This window comes from Myotis brandtii, unplaced genomic scaffold (genome assembly GCF_000412655.1).
Source record: "Myotis brandtii unplaced genomic scaffold, ASM41265v1 scaffold726, whole genome shotgun sequence".
Lineage (NCBI taxonomy): Eukaryota > Metazoa > Chordata > Mammalia > Chiroptera > Vespertilionidae > Myotis > Myotis brandtii.
This window is the reverse complement of record NW_005370869.1, coordinates 170,897-188,595: the sequence shown is the minus strand read 5'-3', so window position 1 is coordinate 188,595 and position 17,699 is coordinate 170,897. Positions and strand designations below refer to the sequence as shown.

The following is a 17,699-nucleotide window of genomic DNA, read 5'->3' as shown; positions in this document are numbered from 1 at the left end:
TATATGTATATTTTATAAATAAATATACAAATATTGGCAATATATGCTGTGTATTTTTGCCTTTTAACAATTCTATTTTTTTAACTCTCCATTTATTTAATGAAAAAATTAGTTTGGGACAACTGCATCAAGGGGTCAGAACTACAGATATAAAGATTTAAAACCAAGATCGATCTCAGAGAAAGAAACTACATTAATTATGAGTATCTCTCTTAGTAGAGAAATAAAATTGTGAGATACCACTGTCACATAAAGAAGAATATGCAAATTCTATTTATTCATGGATTAGGTACCTCTTCAGAAATACATTTTATATGGATTGAAAAGGTTAAAATTTTGAAAAACCATAAAGTATTTATATCCTTTTATTATATTATTATTTGTACAAAACAAATCTTAGGTTACTCTCTCCAAAGAGGCCACCACTAGGAAGCCTTCCCCACTGGTACTTGATATATGCTCACAGAATGCAAAATAATTTAATAAAAAAGAGATGAAAATATTGAGCACATATCAAGGAAAAATAATTACAATACTGCTTTAAAGGCTCACAGATGAATGACTTCCGATTCAGCTGCTTCTGCTTCCTTTGCCTCTGCAACATGCTAGCTGCGTGAACTGAAGCATGTTATTAACTCCCGCTAGGTCTCAGTTTCTCCTACACAATCATCTTGACATAGTACAGTGGCTAAGTGACTCTGGATGTCGATCTCTTGAGACTGAATCCTGTTCCACCACTTACTAGTTAGGTGATCTTGAACAAGTTACTACCGATCTGTGCCCCAGTTTACTCATGTATAAAATGGGGATATTAGGAGCTACTTCAAAAGGTTGCTGGACAGTGCCTGGCAGGTTGTCAATGATTGTTAAATAGTAGCTGCTGTTACTATCTTTGTTATTGTCTTCATCGTGATAACTAAGTTATTAAGCATTATGCTAAGCACTTGGAGCACTTCATTTCTCCACAGAAACCCTATAAACTTAGTATTAAAATTTCCATTAAAAGAGAAAGTCAGCCCTAGCTGGTTTGGCTCAGTGGATATAGTGTCGGCCTGCAGACTGAAGGGTCCTGGGTTTGATTCCAGTCAAAGGCATGTACCTCTGTTGCAGGCTCGAACACTAAGTGCCTGGTTGGGGAGTGCGTGCGGAGGCACCAATAAGTGTGTCTCTCTCACATCGAAGTTTCTCTCTCTCTGTCTCTCCCTCTCCCTTCCAATCTCTCTAAAAATCAATGGAAAAATATCCTCGGGTGAGGATTAACCTAACTAACTAACTAACTAACTAACTAACTAAGAGAAAGTCAAAGTATACAATACTTGGCACATGGTAAGTACTACTGAAAATAGTCAGACATTAAAAAAACTGGGAAGGCCCAGCCAGCGTGGCTCAGTGGTTGAGCTCAGTGGTTGAGCGTTGACCTATGAACCCGGAGGTCATGGTTTGATTGCTGGTCAGGGCACATGCCTGGGTTGCGGGCTCAATCCCCAGTGTGGGGCATGCAAGAGGTAACCAACCAATGATTCTCTCTCATCATTGATGTTTCTATCTCTCTCTCTCTCCCTCCCTCTCCCTTCCTCTCTGAAATCAACACAAATATATTAAAAAAAACAAAAACAACAAAACTGGTAAGGCAAGTAATCCAAAATTAGTATTTGGTTCATGTTTTTATATTGGAAAATAAATTTAAGGACAAAATCAGAAAGCAATATATCTGTTTAAAAGAAGCAAATCCCAATAATCACCAACAGTTGTTATATAGTAAGAACTCTGTATTATGTTAAGTGTTTCTCTGAATAATTATTCTAAATTCTGATGAGAGGATTTGAGATGCTTTTAAAAAGGAGCAGATATATTCCCCATTATAAAGAAGGCTCCTGGGGCAATCGTTATTTACTGTCACAGGGTCAGGAACACCATTTAAATGTGATAAAAGTCATGGATTCTCTCTCCTCAGAGTAAAAATCATTTATACTTACAAAATTTAACACACAATTTAAAGGAGGATTTATAGAGTCCATATGAGAATCTCTGCCCTAGAGGTCTGGGACTTTGTCATTTATATATTGGTATTACTTTTAATATACAGTATTTTTTAAAATATATGAACCCATAATATTTCATCAAATTAAGGAGGGTTATGTGCAGCTATTATTAGCTCTAAACATGGAAAGGAGCTAGTTTCATATTACCAGTGTGAAATAATATTTTGAAATAAGACAAAAAGATAAATCTAAAGTAAGAAATCAATCAACATGCTAGGCAAAATTTAGTGCCTTTAGGGAAGATATTAAAACTAGATTGTGCAGTTTCTAAATTTAATTAATTGTGAATACAGAATTAAGATATAAGATTAGTGATCTATGTAGTATTCCTTCATCCTAAAAAAAAAGCCAAATGGTACGTTTCTAAGTCTCATCTGTTATTTTAAAATAAGAACATAGTATTAGATCAGATATTAATTAGGTATTAATGTATGATATATGTTTCTATAAGAATTAAACTATAATCTAAGATCTTTTTGATCAATAATTATAAAAAAGCTTACCATTAGGGGCGTCTCGTCTTTTCTCTGTTAGAAAATAAATTAAAATATTATTATTAGACATATGTAGTACAAAAATCAACATAAAAATTTACTTAAACTCCTGTCTTGACTGATTACAGGTGATTAAAGAAGGTTTCTCTGAGGAACTGACAACTGAGCAGACATCTGAATAAAGTGAGAGAGGGAACATATTCAAAGGCCCTGAGAAGGAAATAGCATGAAGGAACAGCATGAAGGCAGGACTGGAGTGAGAGAAAGGAAGAGTGGAATGAGATTAAGTTAGGAGGAGAGCCAGGGACTGGACAATGTAAGGTCCCACAGGCCACGGTTAAGGTATATAGATTATATTCTATGTATAATACGAAGCTCTTATAGGTTTTGAAAATGGCAAGAGACATGATCTAATCTATATTTTAAAAGTTTATTCTGGCTACTATGTAGAAAAAAGATAGTATGAAGCATAGACTGGAAGCAGGGAGTCTAGTGAGGGAGTTATAGTAGTCCTGAAGACAGATGATGGCTTTAATTAAGGTGACAGCAGCAAAGGTGGTGAGAAACAGATCCAAGACATATTTTGAACGTGGAGCCAATGCGACTCACTGACAGGATTTATGAGGGACCATGGTGAGCCAGAGTGATGAGAGGGAGCCAATGTCTCTTACTGAGATGGGAAGACTAGGCAAGGAGAAGGAACAGATCTGATTGGGGTTGGGGAACATGGATCAAGTGTTCTGCTCAGATATGCTAAATTTGAAGGCTATTCTGAAACCCAACTAACATGGACAAATCTGAAAGTTGAAGAGAGGTCAGCAGTGAAGATAAAACTTTGGGCACCATCAGCATAGAGACAGTTTCAAAGCTACAGGACTGAGTTAAAGCACAAAGTTAATGAGAATACTCAGATGTCTGAGCAATGGGGCAAACAAAAAAATACTGAAAAGCTGTAGCCAATTAGGCAGGAGTAAAGCAAAGAGAACTGCTATCAATCCTTTGTATTCATACTCTCACCTACCAGGTTTGACACAATTTTGGTTTAAAAAGTTCAAAGTAGTTGAAGAACTTTAAACAAATATAATTTCCAGATATTTTTAAATTAAGAATTCTCCAAAATTATAAGAGAAAAACACATACATGATAAAATAACAGATTATAAACAACTATAATCTAAAATTAAGAATCCTGGCAATGGTAAATATAAATATATTACTCCATCTGGTGGTCTCATGAAATAACTTTCTGAAACAGTTGAAGTAATTTAGTCCTATCTATGTCAATGAATGTCAATCTCCAATTTCCAAGATGATGTTATCTCTGCATCCAGAGAGGAAATACTTCTTAAAATTGGTAATGACACAGATGTGGACATATATTGAGATAAATATGAAGATGAGAGCGTAAGTTCTAAAAAGCAATTACTTAGATGACACTATCCTCACTTGAGAGGCATTCATGTAAAAAAAGGGAGGGTTTGGTTGAACACGGAATGTTTGTTAATACTGTGAAATGTCTGCTATACGCATTAGCAGAACAGTGCTTAATCAAATCAAGCATCATTTTAGTGTGACAGTACAGCCAGACTACTTCTGGAGTATGGTATTCAAATCTGGACATCATATTTGAAGTTGGATCATTTCTTCAAATCTAGACCATTTGAAGAAGACACAAAAGTAGATTCAGAGCAGTGTACTCAGGATGATGAGTCTATAAACTCCATCATGTGAGAAATAAGAAAATAGAACTAGACTCAAGAAGTACATAATAGATGGAACAGATAACTTCTAAGATTAAATGGCTACTGGGAGGAAAATAAAATAGACTAATTCTTTGTTGCCCCAAAAGCTGAACCCCATATATGTAAGTTAAAGAGAGGTAGTTGGAATTTGAGTTAGCATGAAGAGCTACTAAATGATGAATCAGCTCCCTCCCTAATGTTGTGATCTTTCTCCTTTTGAAACACTATGTCTAAAAGCTTAGGAACTATATCAAATAGAATTCTTATACCAGGTAAAAGAGTAAGTGACCTACTAATTTCAAAGTCACTATTATATATTTTAAGAAGTATTCTTTTACTCTTTTGTATATTGAAAATGTCACATATTTTGACTAAAAAAGTCCCAGGGAGCTCCTGGCCTATGACCAGAGCATGTCACTGAAATACGCACTGAACCACAAATAATTCCATAGCAATTAAATCCTTTCCTAACATGGAATCAAGTGGTAAATGCCTTAGCTGTCAAAAGAACTAACAAAAATAAAAGGCCCCTAATAATTCTCCTATTCACTCATTACAAGTGGAATATAGTAAGTGGGGCAACAACCTAGTTCATTTTATTTTCAGTGTTACCTCACCTCCCACTTGCAAACCCTTGAAGAGAACAACAAAGATGTATAAACTGGAATATATGCTTTTACATTCCTGTTTTCCCAATCCAGTTTCTACCATTTTTACGGCTTATTTCCTCTTATTGGTAAAGTACAATCTTGAACACAGTAATCTTCAAACTGGGGTAACATGTACCCCTGAGTGTACAAAAAGACTTTTCAAGGAGTATACAGGAATGGCTAGTTTTAAAGGGATTTATTTGTTCATCTCAACTCCATGTGTTATTTTTCCTACAACTGCTCTGCTTAAGATAATTATGGAGAGGTTCACCTTTCTTAAATCACCCCCCTTCTCCTACTTTACAACAGAAAGGCCTGGCACACTATTGTCAAATAGTTATATACCAAAGAATTTAAAGCTCTGTACTGCAATGCATCATTTAATTGTTTTACATGTATTAGCATTGTATACATTAAACTAAGTTCCTTATGGTTTCATCATTTACAACATTAGGGACAAAATAGAGACAAGGCAATGTTTATAGATCTTGTTTGTAACTTTGCTTATTTGCTTCAAGACTTGCCTAAAATATCTGTTCACAAAGTATGAAATACTTTTAAAAATGTAAGTTACAAATAGTGTCATAAAAATGCAAATTAAAAAGTCAGTATTTAATTTTAAAGGTAAGGATTAGCAACTTTTTAAATAAAGGACCAGATAGTAAATATTTTAGATTTTTAGGTTTTTTTCTGTCATAACTATCCAACCGTGTTGTGGCAAAAAGCAGTCATAGACAATATGTAACCCAATGAGCATAGCTGTTTCAAAAAATTTTTATTTACAAAAATAGGCAATAGGCCAGATCTGTCCTGTAAGCCATAGCTTGCTAGCTCCTGTTAAAAGGAATTAGAAAAAAATAAAATTTACCAGATTTCCTTTGTCGTCGGCCCAACAAGTCCGTAACTGCTTTTCGGAATTTTTTTGCTTCTTCTTCATTGGCAAAATTAAGAGCAACTTGACAAGTCTAAAATATTTTTATCAAAAAGAAAAACAATAAAAAACATGAATTTAGTTTTATATAACAAAAAGGTGATAACTAACAGAAGTACATTTCTGAAGAAAAGTTTAACTTTATTAAAAGATAAGAACTCATTTTATGACATGAATAACTTAAGAAGGCAAAAAGTAAAAAGGTAAAATAAAAGACTACTATTAGAAAAGTTACCTATCACAATAGATACTCAAATATTAAACTGAATATCTTCAAAAAAACAACAGAGGCAAATTGAATTTGATCCTTCAATAGGGCTCTGTATATAATTTAGATTTGAAAAGGCAAACACTGGAAAAGTTGGTAAAATGCAGATCAACTATCTTTACTAATTTGTTTTCATTTTGCAGCTTAATTATAGGCATTATTTAAATTATAACCTTAATTCAGGTAAATTATTAAAAATATAGAAACATACTGACATTATTATTAATGGCAATTAATACATACTTTAATATGTATATATTTATATCCTATCAAGAGAAATATGAAAAATCATAGCTAAAGAAAAAAAACTGTCAGAAAAGATAGATATACCATCTAATCCAAACCTTTTTCATTGAAGAACATTTACAAAATACAAGTATAAAAACAAAGAAAATTAATTCACCTATAATCCATTCACTCAGATAATCCCCGTGAGCATATGGTATAAAAATCCTTCTAACATTTTCCCCAAGTATATGCAATACATTTTTTAAATTGCCCCCCCTCGCTCCATTTACTGTATTTTAGCACTCTTCTAGGTCATAAACTACTCTTTCAGAAAATAATTTGAATGGCAATAGAATATTCAATATTTAAAAGCTACAATGGATTAGTGAACAATTAAGACTTCATTTTTATACATAAGAAAACACAGAGATTAAACTATCTGCCCCAAAACAGAAAGAAGATAAAAGAAAAAGAAAAAATCAGCCCAGCCCGCATGCCTCAGTGAGGTCACAGTTCGATTCCCGTTCAGGCACCTTCCCGGGTTGTGGACTCAGTACCCAGTGTGGCGTATGCAAGAGGCAGCCAGCCGATCAATGATTCTCATCATTGAAGTTTCTATCTCTCCTTCTTCCTTCCTCTCCGAAATCAATAAAAATATATTTTTTTAAAAAAAGAAAAAGATCAAACTTCCTTTCTACAATAGCAAATTACATTTACAGTCCTCTTTAAAACCTTTTATTTTTGCCCTTGTATCTTAGCCATTTCTGCCCGGCTAACATGGCCCAGGGGTTGAGCATCGACCTATGAACCAGGAGGTCATGGTTCGATTCCCAGTCAGGGCACATGCCCGGGTTGCGGGCTAAATCCCCAGTAGGGAGTGTGCAGGAAGCAGCCGATCAATGATTCTCTCTCTCCCTCTTCCTTTCTCTAAAATCAATAAAAATATACATAATTAAAAAAAAATCTTAGCCATTTCTTCCAATGTAGCTATAATATCTATGAAGTTTTGTGTGTGTGTGTGTGTGTTTTTATTTTTGTTTTTTTTTCTATGAAGTTTTTAAAAGTAAAATAACTCTTTTTCTATTCAAGTTACACAGAAAACTCATAAATGCTTTCCACAGACAAATGTAAAAAGCAATTACATTAAACAAGGCAATAAAGAAAAATATAACTTACATCTCCAGCAAATGTATGAAAATATCCTCTAGGACTATTATATACAAAGTTATTGTATAGTTCTTGCTCCCACAATAGTTTCCCATCCTAGAAAAAAGTAAAAGCTGGAGTTACCAAGAAAATAATCTCTAGGAATAAAACAAAGAAGATGACTAGTATTAAGGGAATTATTTATATTAATAGCTTTTACATATACAAATACAACATATGTAATACATAAGTAACACACTATAATCAGTAATTTCTTAATAATACTAGATAATGTTTCTCTCATAAAAAGTACATACCATGTGAGTTTAATTCAGTATGCTATGATATAATCTCATTAGCCAAGCATTCCCAAATACAGTTATACTTGTTCAATTACATAACTAGAACAATTATTAGATCAGCAATGTTAGATAGGAGTAGAATACTTTTGTACATGCACTGATTACCAATGCATAATTTCATCAGCAATATTTATAGACTGTATACTATTAAATATTACAGGAAGAGTTCATGTTCTTTTTCTCAATTCTCTAGATGCTAGCAGGGTCAAATATACCTTCTCTGTACTGCTCATTAGCAATCTATGAAATCCTAACTTTTGCAGAGTAGCCTCCCAATTAAACACTGGTATAAACAATATCAATCATGTGCAGAAAGAAACCAATGATTAGAGTGCACCACGGTTAAACTATGGTTAAGAGAGCCATGGATGATTGTCATACCTATGGCCCTAGTATAAGAAATATAATTAACCTTAATACCAAAGGTGGCTAATTGCAAGTATTCAGCAATGGTTATCTACAATTGAAAATAAGTAGTTAGGGAAATACAATCATTGCCCAATTCTGAAATGCAAGGTTATACCTATACCAAAATTTAAAAATATTTACAACACACTGTACATAAATTATGATCACTATACAGGAATTCCTTTCTTCTCAGTGAAGTTATATGGGCATTCCATTTCTAAACAGTACTTCTCATTGGTGATGAGAAGTAAAATGGGGCAAAAATAGGTTTTCAGTTGTGAGTAGGCAAAACACAGAGTTTATTCTTGCATTATTATTTATTGTATTTCCAAATGAACAACTGTAAACCTACTTTTGACCCACCCTTATGTCAAAGGACTTAGGAATTTCTTTCAAACTATGCATGTGTTCCCCCACTTCCCATAATCACTGCCCAGCAAGCCACTATTAGTAACAGGAGTATGCCACATCTCTCAGCTGTGTTGGGGTATGGAAATAAAGATGTTAAGAAGCACTAACAGCCCTGGCTGGTGTGGCTCAATTGGTTGGGCATAGTCCTGTGTACTAAATTGCCAGTTCGATTCCCAGGCTGGGCACATGTCCAGGTTTCGGGCTCCATCCCTGGTGGGAGGGGTGCAGGAGGCGGCCAATTGATGTTTCACGCTCACATCGATGTTTTCTCTCCCCCACCCCTTCTCTAAAATCAATTTAAAAATTTTTTTAAAAACAACAAAAAACTAAAAAACACTAATTTACAAAGTGCAGTTTCCTGGCCAGGTAGTCTGCAGCTCACGAGCCACATGCAGCTCTTTGGCCCCTTGAGTGTGGCTCTTCCACAAAATACCACGTGCGGGCCCGCATGTACAGTGCGATTGAAACTTCATGGCCCATGCGCAGAAGTTGGTATTTTGTGGAAGAGCCACACTCAAGGGGCCAAAGAGCTGCATGTGGCTCGTGAGCTGCAGTTTGCCGACCACTGGGTTAGAGCATTGTTCAGATACACCAAGGTTGAGTCTTCGATTCCCCATGTCAGGGCACATACAAGAATCAACCAATGACTGCATAAATAACTAGAACACAAATCAGTATTTCTCTCTCTCTCTCTCCCTAAAATCAATCAACTAATCAATAAACAAACAAAAATACTTCACTATGCAATATGTGGCTGTTTAAAAAACAACACACACACAATACTCCCCTCTCCCAAAAAACAAAAGTGCAGGAGCTTAAATCTCATTTAATCTCAGGGAAAATACTTTGCAACAGACCCAGATGGTTATCCCATTTTACAAATAAATAAGCTGAGGCCTAGAGAAGTAAAACAGTTTGACTACAATCTATCTGACCATAAGTATCATCGAAGAGTCAAAGTCAATTTTAGTTTTCTGTAATTATAATTTCACTATACTTATTGTCACATACAAATATTAAAGAGGCTTACCTACGAAAAAGGTTTCAAAGGTAAATGGAGACTTCATCTCAGCAAAAAGAGAATTACTTTTATAATAGCTATAATGGATGAATACCTGACAAAGAACAGTTAATCTAGGACAATGGGAATGTGGATTTATGTTTCAGAGTGAGGGATACAAGGCTGCAAAAATGTGAACATGCCCATCTTGAGAGGATCATAAGGAAAAGTGGGCAGCAAATACATTATCATCATTATTATTTTTAATCCTCACCCAAGAACATGTATAGAGAGAGGGGGAAGTAGGAAGAAAGAGAGAGATCATCGGCTGCCTTCCCAGACGTGTCCTGATCCAGGATCAAACCCATAACCTTGGTATGTGCCCTGACTGGGAATTGAACCGGCAATGTTTTGGTGCACAGAACAACGCTCAACCAACCGAGCTATTCCGACTGGGTGCAAATACATGATTATAGATACTGTATAATGCTTTAAACCTGAGCTGAGTAAATGACAGTATATACCAAACTAAAATATACTTTTGTAGTTCCCTGAAAGGACTATCTATATATGCTAGTCTGTAGTAGACAGGATGAAATAAAAGAGTATCATTAGAAAAGAAGAGAATGTGGAGAAAGCCTAAGACCCAAAGGCATAGAATAAACAAAGGTGGTAGAAAGACAAAATAGGGAACTATTCATGTCTGGCTTAGGAGATGTTCCCATTTGGTCTCAATGTCCAGGCTTCAATATCTAAAACCAAGCTTGCCCTTGTAATACTAATTTAAGAATAACTTAAATATTATATATGGTATAAATAAATCTACACTAAATTGTAATTGAGGTAGAAAATCTAATCACCTGCAATTTAGAGGAAGCAAACAAAACTCACCTTGATATCAAATATTCTTAAAAAATAAGATCTCTGTGGATTGTCCTTAACCAGACAAGCAACACCGCTGCACTTCTTTGACCACATACAGTTCCGATCTGCTGCATATAACTGTACCACTGCTGAAGACATAGTCTGTAATATAAAAAATTTATAGCCATTAGGTTCAAAGTAACACTCAACTGACTGCAGCCCCTGCTGACATATTAATGCAATCTCCTGAGAGACATCGAACCAGAACCACCCAGCTAGGCTGCTCCTGAATTCCCGACTCATAGAAAAAGGAGTTAATAGTTATTGTTATTTTAGGTCACTACTTTAGAAGCAATTTCTTATGCAGTAATAAATAATAGCTATACTGAAAATAATGATTGAAAGCTAACATTTACTGATGCTTAAAATGTGTTAGGGAATGTGCTTAAGCACATTCAAATATAACTCCATTTAATTTTTATTTCTATTATGTCCTCATTTTATGCTTGAGAAACCCAAGGTTAAAGAGGATAAATAATTTGTCCAATATGACAAACGTAAGTGACAGAGATCAAATTCCCATACAGATATTTATGAGTTCAAATCCTATATTCTTACTCCCTGTAATAAACTGTTTTCTAATAAAGTGAACATTCAAGCAATTAAGTAGTAGTATTAGTAAAGGCTGACTTCTATATAGCAATTAACCACTTTAGTATAGCTATTAAGTCAAACTTGAAAACAAGCTACTAATTATAGTGCAGTGCCCTTTTAGATGCATAGGAGAGAGCTAATTCATTACATGCTATGGACACCTTAGTCCTGAGCATTCAGGTTTTCCAGTACACAATGTTGCCACCTCCCTCATAATTGTATCACAAAACAATGAAAATTTTCATTTAATTATAAATTAAGTCATTTTATAGCATAATCTAGAATGCAACTATTTGATTTTAAGTTTCTATAAGAATGGTACATACATATACTGGTACAGCACTTACAAATCTTTTATAAATAATCATGTTTTCTGATTCAGTAATTTCATTCCTAAACTAAAAAATTAAGAAATAATTTAAAACATAACCAAAAAATGGCCCTGGCCAGGTGGCTCACTTGGTTGGAGCGTAGTCCCATACACCAAATGGTTGTGTGTTTGATTCTGGTCAGGGCACATGCCTAGGTTGTGGGTTTGATCCCTGATCGGGGCACGTGTAGGAGGCAACCAATCGATGTTTCTCTCTCACATCAATGTGTCTCTCTTGCTTTCTCCCCCTTCCTCTCTCTCTAAAATCAATAAAAACATATCCCTAAGTGAGAAATAAAATAATAAAATATAACCAAAACTTATTTTATTATGAATATAAAAGGACAAAATATGTATATAAATATATGCTAATTATTTCTTAATAGAAAGACTTTAAATATCCAAAAAGAGGAGATGGTTAAATAGTTATGGTATATCAATTCAATGAATATTGGGCACTGTAATAAAAAATAGACTACATTAAGATTTGAAGGTAATGCTGTTTTGGGTTACCAAACTATGCCTAGGAAATGGCCCCTATGATAAGAACTATTATATGTATATGTACAAGTCTCTTATGATAATAATAAAGTAAAAAATGTAAGATCAGTATACTGTTGGGGATCAAAATTTCATGAAGACATACATTTCCAGATAACAGTGCTCCATTTTATGTTGCAGACCAAACTCATCTTTGAATTTCACAGAGAGTCGTGAACAGGACACAAAGCAGCAGGAAAATGTCCACAAGAGACATTAAAAGTTATAAAGATAGCTTAGAAACTAGGACATTGGGCTTTAAAAAGAAGATTGAAGAATGTAGGTATGACTTTGGCCTGCTCTAAGTATACTGTGCTCTTCTGTAAGTACAGTCCCAGCATGATAGCTCCATAGGCTCTCTAACCCTAAGCCATAGCATTGAAAACTACAGAAAACTGGATTTTGTATATATTATCCAATGATGTAAGAGATGAGGTTAAAGAATTCAAAAATCAGATGGGAAAATTTGTTTTCTAAGGAAAATTCCTGTAAATTACAGCCTTTTCAATATGGTGCTATCCAAATGCATTCACTTCTAAAAAGAAAAGCAATTAGGGAACCAGATACCATTAAAGAGATCTAAAAATTCTCGTATTTTACTTTTTAAGCAGAAAACAAGAAGTAACAGCTTGCAAAAGAAAAAAATGTCTTATTAAATAGAGTCTGTACTTCTATTATGGAAATCTCTTGCCATAGGATTAACATTATAAAACATTGTCTAGATGTATATGTGATTTTAAAACAAAAACAAACTCCCAAAACTAAAAATCCATATTTAAACATTGATATAGGTTTAAAACAAATTCTTAAAATACTTGCTTAAAAAATAGAGACCCATGAAACAGTTTTATAATTTTCCACACAAACATGGTTGGAATTATAACCTTATTCTAAAACAACTTATAATATGTTAATATTAAAGAACCCAACTAATCATAAGCAATTTTCAGTAAGTGGATTTTCAAAATTTTGCTACAACCTTTTGTTAGTCTATTTCGCCCCTTCTTATCGAAACTGGCAAAGTCTGAAAATTATACACCTTTTAAAGCCTTTTCTGATTAATTCAGAATAATTATAGTGAATGCAAGAATAGCTTTACACACATAAAATTTGAGATATAAATGCTAGAAATAAAAATTGACTATCCCTTAAACTCTAGACTGACAAGGGGTTTAATTAAGTTTTTAAAAATATTCCTTCCCTTCCTTTCAAGTAATTACAGCTAATCAGCTCCATTACTTCTTGTCTTTCTTAATCAAAAAGGTATTACTTGAAAAACAACCTAAGGACAAGTGTTTAGGAAAGGAAATCTATTTCTTATTAGCTCAAAAATGTTAGGGTTAAAATTTGTTAATTAAAATGGAAAACAGTATATATCAATTTTGTAGAAATATTTTACACATCTTAATATTACAGTACTGAGTTATTACAGTAACACGTGAATCCTCAGAACTTTCATTTTCAAGGGCAGAAATCAGATGGAGGATGCCCCTGGTCCAGTGATGGCAAACCGGTGACACGCGAACTCATTTTTTTGGTTGATTTTTCTTTGTTAAATGGCATTTAAATATATAAAATAAATATCAAAAATATAAATCTTTGTTTTACTATGGTTGCAAATATCAAAAAATTTCTATATGTGACACAGCACCAGAGTTAAGTTAGGGTTTTTCAAAATGCTGACACGCCGAGCTCAAAAGGTTCGCCATCACGGTGCTGTCCTCTCCTCTGTTTTTACTCTTTTTACTTATGCTCTCCCCTCTGTCTGAAGTGCCATGTCCCCTGCATGTCACCAGACTGACTCTTGCTCCTTTAAAAAGACTCAGCTCAGCCCCTACCCTCATTCCATCCCATCCCAGGCTAGGAGACTTCCCTGGAATCCCGAGTCCCTGCCTGAGTCACCGTCCCAGTACTTAACCCTTTGACTGGACTTGGTGATTTCTCCCACTACCAGGGGTGGGCAAACTTTTTGACTCGAGGGCCACAATGGGTTCTTAAACTGGACCGGAGGGCCGGAACAAAAGCATGGATGGAGTGTTTGTGTGAAAGCAGGCCTAAGCCAGCAGGTCGTTATCTCCCGAGGGGTCCCAGAATGCGAGAGGGCACAGGCCGGGCTGAGGGACCCCCTTTCCCCCCCGAGTGCACAAATTTTTGTGCACCGGGCCTCTAGTATAAAATAAATATCAAAAATATAAATCTTTGTTTTACTATGGTTGCAAACAAAAAATAATTTCTATATGTGACACGGCACCAGAGTTAAGTTAGGGTTTTTCAAAATGCTGACATGCCGAGCTAAAAAGGTTCGCCACTGCCCTGGCAATCGATGTGCTACTCTCATATCCATGTTTCTCATTTCTCTCTCTCAAAAACAAAACAAACAAAAAAAAATGGAGGATGAATTTAGGGACAGGAATCTGTCCCAATGTCCTCTGTCAGGGCACTTTTACCTCTACTGGGTTGTCTCGGCACCAGTCAAGAAGTATATCTTTGATTCCTTAAGTTCTTACTGTTTCCTTCATGTTTCTAGTGCCTTTTCCTGAGTCATGTATAAATCTTGTTACATCACATCTTATTCTAAAATAGAATACTTTTCTATATTAACTTATTACCTATTAAATACATTGTTATTCCCTTAAGCACCTAAAATATTTCTGCAAGCCTATACTTTCATTTCACCTTTGCCCCTTGTAAGCAAATATTTGTTAAATTTAAAACTGCATTTTCTACCCTAACCGGTTTGGCTCAGTAGATAGAGCGTCGGCCTGTGGACTGGAGGGTTCCAGGTTCGATTCCGGTCAAGGGCATGTATCTTGGTTGCGGGCACATCCTCAGTAGGGAGTGTGCAGGAGGCAGCTGATCGATGTTTCTAACTCTCTATCCCTCTCCTCTCCTCTCTGTAAAAAATCAATAAAATACATTTAAAAAAACAAAAACAAAACCCTGCATTTTCTGATTCTGATAACAAATAGGGGAAAGACCTTGATTTTAGGATACACACCCTGAAGTATTTATTATTTTTTTAAGTATATTTTATTGATTTTTTACAGAGAGGAAGGGAGAGAGTTAGAAACATCGACGAGAAGGCAACCAATCGATGTTTCTCTCTCACATCAATGTGTCTCTCTTGCTTTCTCCCCTTTCCTCTCTCTCTAAAATCAATAAAAACATATCCCTAAGTGAGAAATAAAATAATAAAATATAACCAAAACTTATTTTATTATGAATATAAAAGGACAAAATATGTATATAAATATATGCTAATTATTTCTTAATAGAAAGACTTTAAATATCCAAAAAGAGGAGATGGTTAAATAGTTATGGTATATCAATTCAATGAATATTGGGCACTGTAATAAAAAATAGACTACATTAAGATTTGAAGGTAATGCTGTTTTGGGTTACCAAACTATGCCTAGGAAATGGCCCCTATGATAAGAACTATTATATGTATATGTACAAGTCTCTTATGATAATAATAAAGTAAAAAATGTAAGATCAGTATACTGCTGGGGATCAAAATTTCATGAAGACATACATTTCCAGATAACAGTGCTCCATTTTATGTTGCAGACCAAACTCATCTTTGAATTTCACAGAGAGTCGTGAACAGGACACAAAGCAGCAGGAAAATGTCCACAAGAGACATTAAAAGTTATAAAGATAGCTTAGAAACTAGGACATTGGGCTTTAAAAAGAAGATTGAAGAATGTAGGTATGACTTTGGCCTGCTCTAAGTATACTGTGCTCTTCTGTAAGTACAGTCCCAGCATGATAGCTCCATAGGCTCTCTAACCCTAAGCCATAGCATTGAAAACTACAGAAAACTGGATTTTGTATATATTATCCAATGATGTAAGAGATGAGGTTAAAGAATTCAAAAATCAGATGGGAAAATTTGTTTTCTAAGGAAAATTCCTGTAAATTACAGCCTTTTCAATATGGTGCTATCCAAATGCATTCACTTCTAAAAAGAAAAGCAATTAGGGAACCAGATACCATTAAAGAGATCTAAAAATTCTCGTATTTTACTTTTTAAGCAGAAAACAAGAAGTAACAGCTTGCAAAAGAAAAAAATGTCTTATTATTAAATAGAGTCTGTACTTCTATTATGGAAATCTCTTGCCATAGGATTAACATTATAAAACATTGTCTAGATGTATGTGATTTTTTAAAACAAAAACAAACTCCCAAAACTAAAAATCCATATTTAAACATTGATATAGGTTTAAAACAAATTCTTAAAATACTTGCTTAAAAAATAGAGACCCATGAAACAGTTTTATAATTTTCCACACAAACATGGTTGGAATTATAACCTTATTCTAAAACAACTTATAATATGTTAATATTAAAGAACCCAACTAATCATAAGCAATTTTCAGTAAGTGGATTTTCAAAATTTTGCTACAACCTTTTGTTAGTCTATTTCGCCCCTTCTTATCGAAACTGGCAAAGTCTGAAAATTATACACCTTTTAAAGCCTTTTCTGATTAATTCAGAATAATTATAGTGAATGCAAGAATAGCTTTACACACATAAAATTTGAGATATAAATGCTAGAAATAAAAATTGACTATCCCTTAAACTCTAGACTGACAAGGGGTTTAATTAAGTTTTTAAAAATATTCCTTCCCTTCCTTTCAAGTAATTACAGCTAATCAGCTCCATTACTTCTTGTCTTTCTTAATCAAAAAGGTATTACTTGAAAAACAACCTAAGGACAAGTGTTTAGGAAAGGAAATCTATTTCTTATTAGCTCAAAAATGTTAGGGTTAAAATTTGTTAATTAAAATGGAAAACAGTATATATCAATTTTGTAGAAATATTTTACACATCTTAATATTACAGTACTGAGTTATTACAGTAACACGTGAATCCTCAGAACTTTCATTTTCAAGGGCAGAAATCAGATGGAGGATGCCCCTGGTCCAGTGATGGCAAACCGGTGACACGCGAACTCATTTTTTTGGTTGATTTTTCTTTGTTAAATGGCATTTAAATATATAAAATAAATATCAAAAATATAAATCTTTGTTTTACTATGGTTGCAAATATCAAAAAATTTCTATATGTGACACAGCACCAGAGTTAAGTTAGGGTTTTTCAAAATGCTGACACGCCGAGCTCAAAAGGTTCGCCATCACGGTGCTGTCCTCTCCTCTGTTTTTACTCTTTTTACTTATGCTCTCCCCTCTGTCTGAAGTGCCATGTCCCCTGCATGTCACCAGACTGACTCTTGCTCCTTTAAAAAGACTCAGCTCAGCCCCTACCCTCATTCCATCCCATCCCAGGCTAGGAGACTTCCCTGGAATCCCGAGTCCCTGCCTGAGTCACCGTCCCAGTACTTAACCCTTTGACTGGACTTGGTGATTTCTCCCACTACCAGGGGTGGGCAAACTTTTTGACTCGAGGGCCACAATGGGTTCTTAAACTGGACCGGAGGGCCGGAACAAAAGCATGGATGGAGTGTTTGTGTGAACTAATATAAATTCAAAGTAAACATCATTACATAAAAGGGTACGGTCTTTTTTTTTTTAGTTTTATTCATTTCAAACGGGCCGGATCCGGCCCACGGGCCGTAGTTTGCCCA

General features: G+C 34.7%; 1 protein-coding gene across 1 annotated transcript in view; it reads right to left on the bottom strand.

The window, feature by feature from the left end:
- The window catches only part of WASL (Wiskott-Aldrich syndrome-like), a 76,148-nt gene that overhangs the window by 35,169 nt on the left and 23,280 nt on the right, over nt 1–17,699 (bottom strand). The window contains exons 2-5 of the mRNA XM_014530152.1: nt 10,573–10,707; nt 7,531–7,617; nt 5,796–5,892; nt 2,546–2,569 (exon numbers count right to left, since the gene is read on the bottom strand). Coding sequence (XP_014385638.1) covers nt 2,546–2,569; nt 5,796–5,892; nt 7,531–7,617; nt 10,573–10,707 — 343 coding nt within the window. The remainder of the gene's footprint in view (nt 1–2,545; nt 2,570–5,795; nt 5,893–7,530; nt 7,618–10,572; nt 10,708–17,699) is intronic.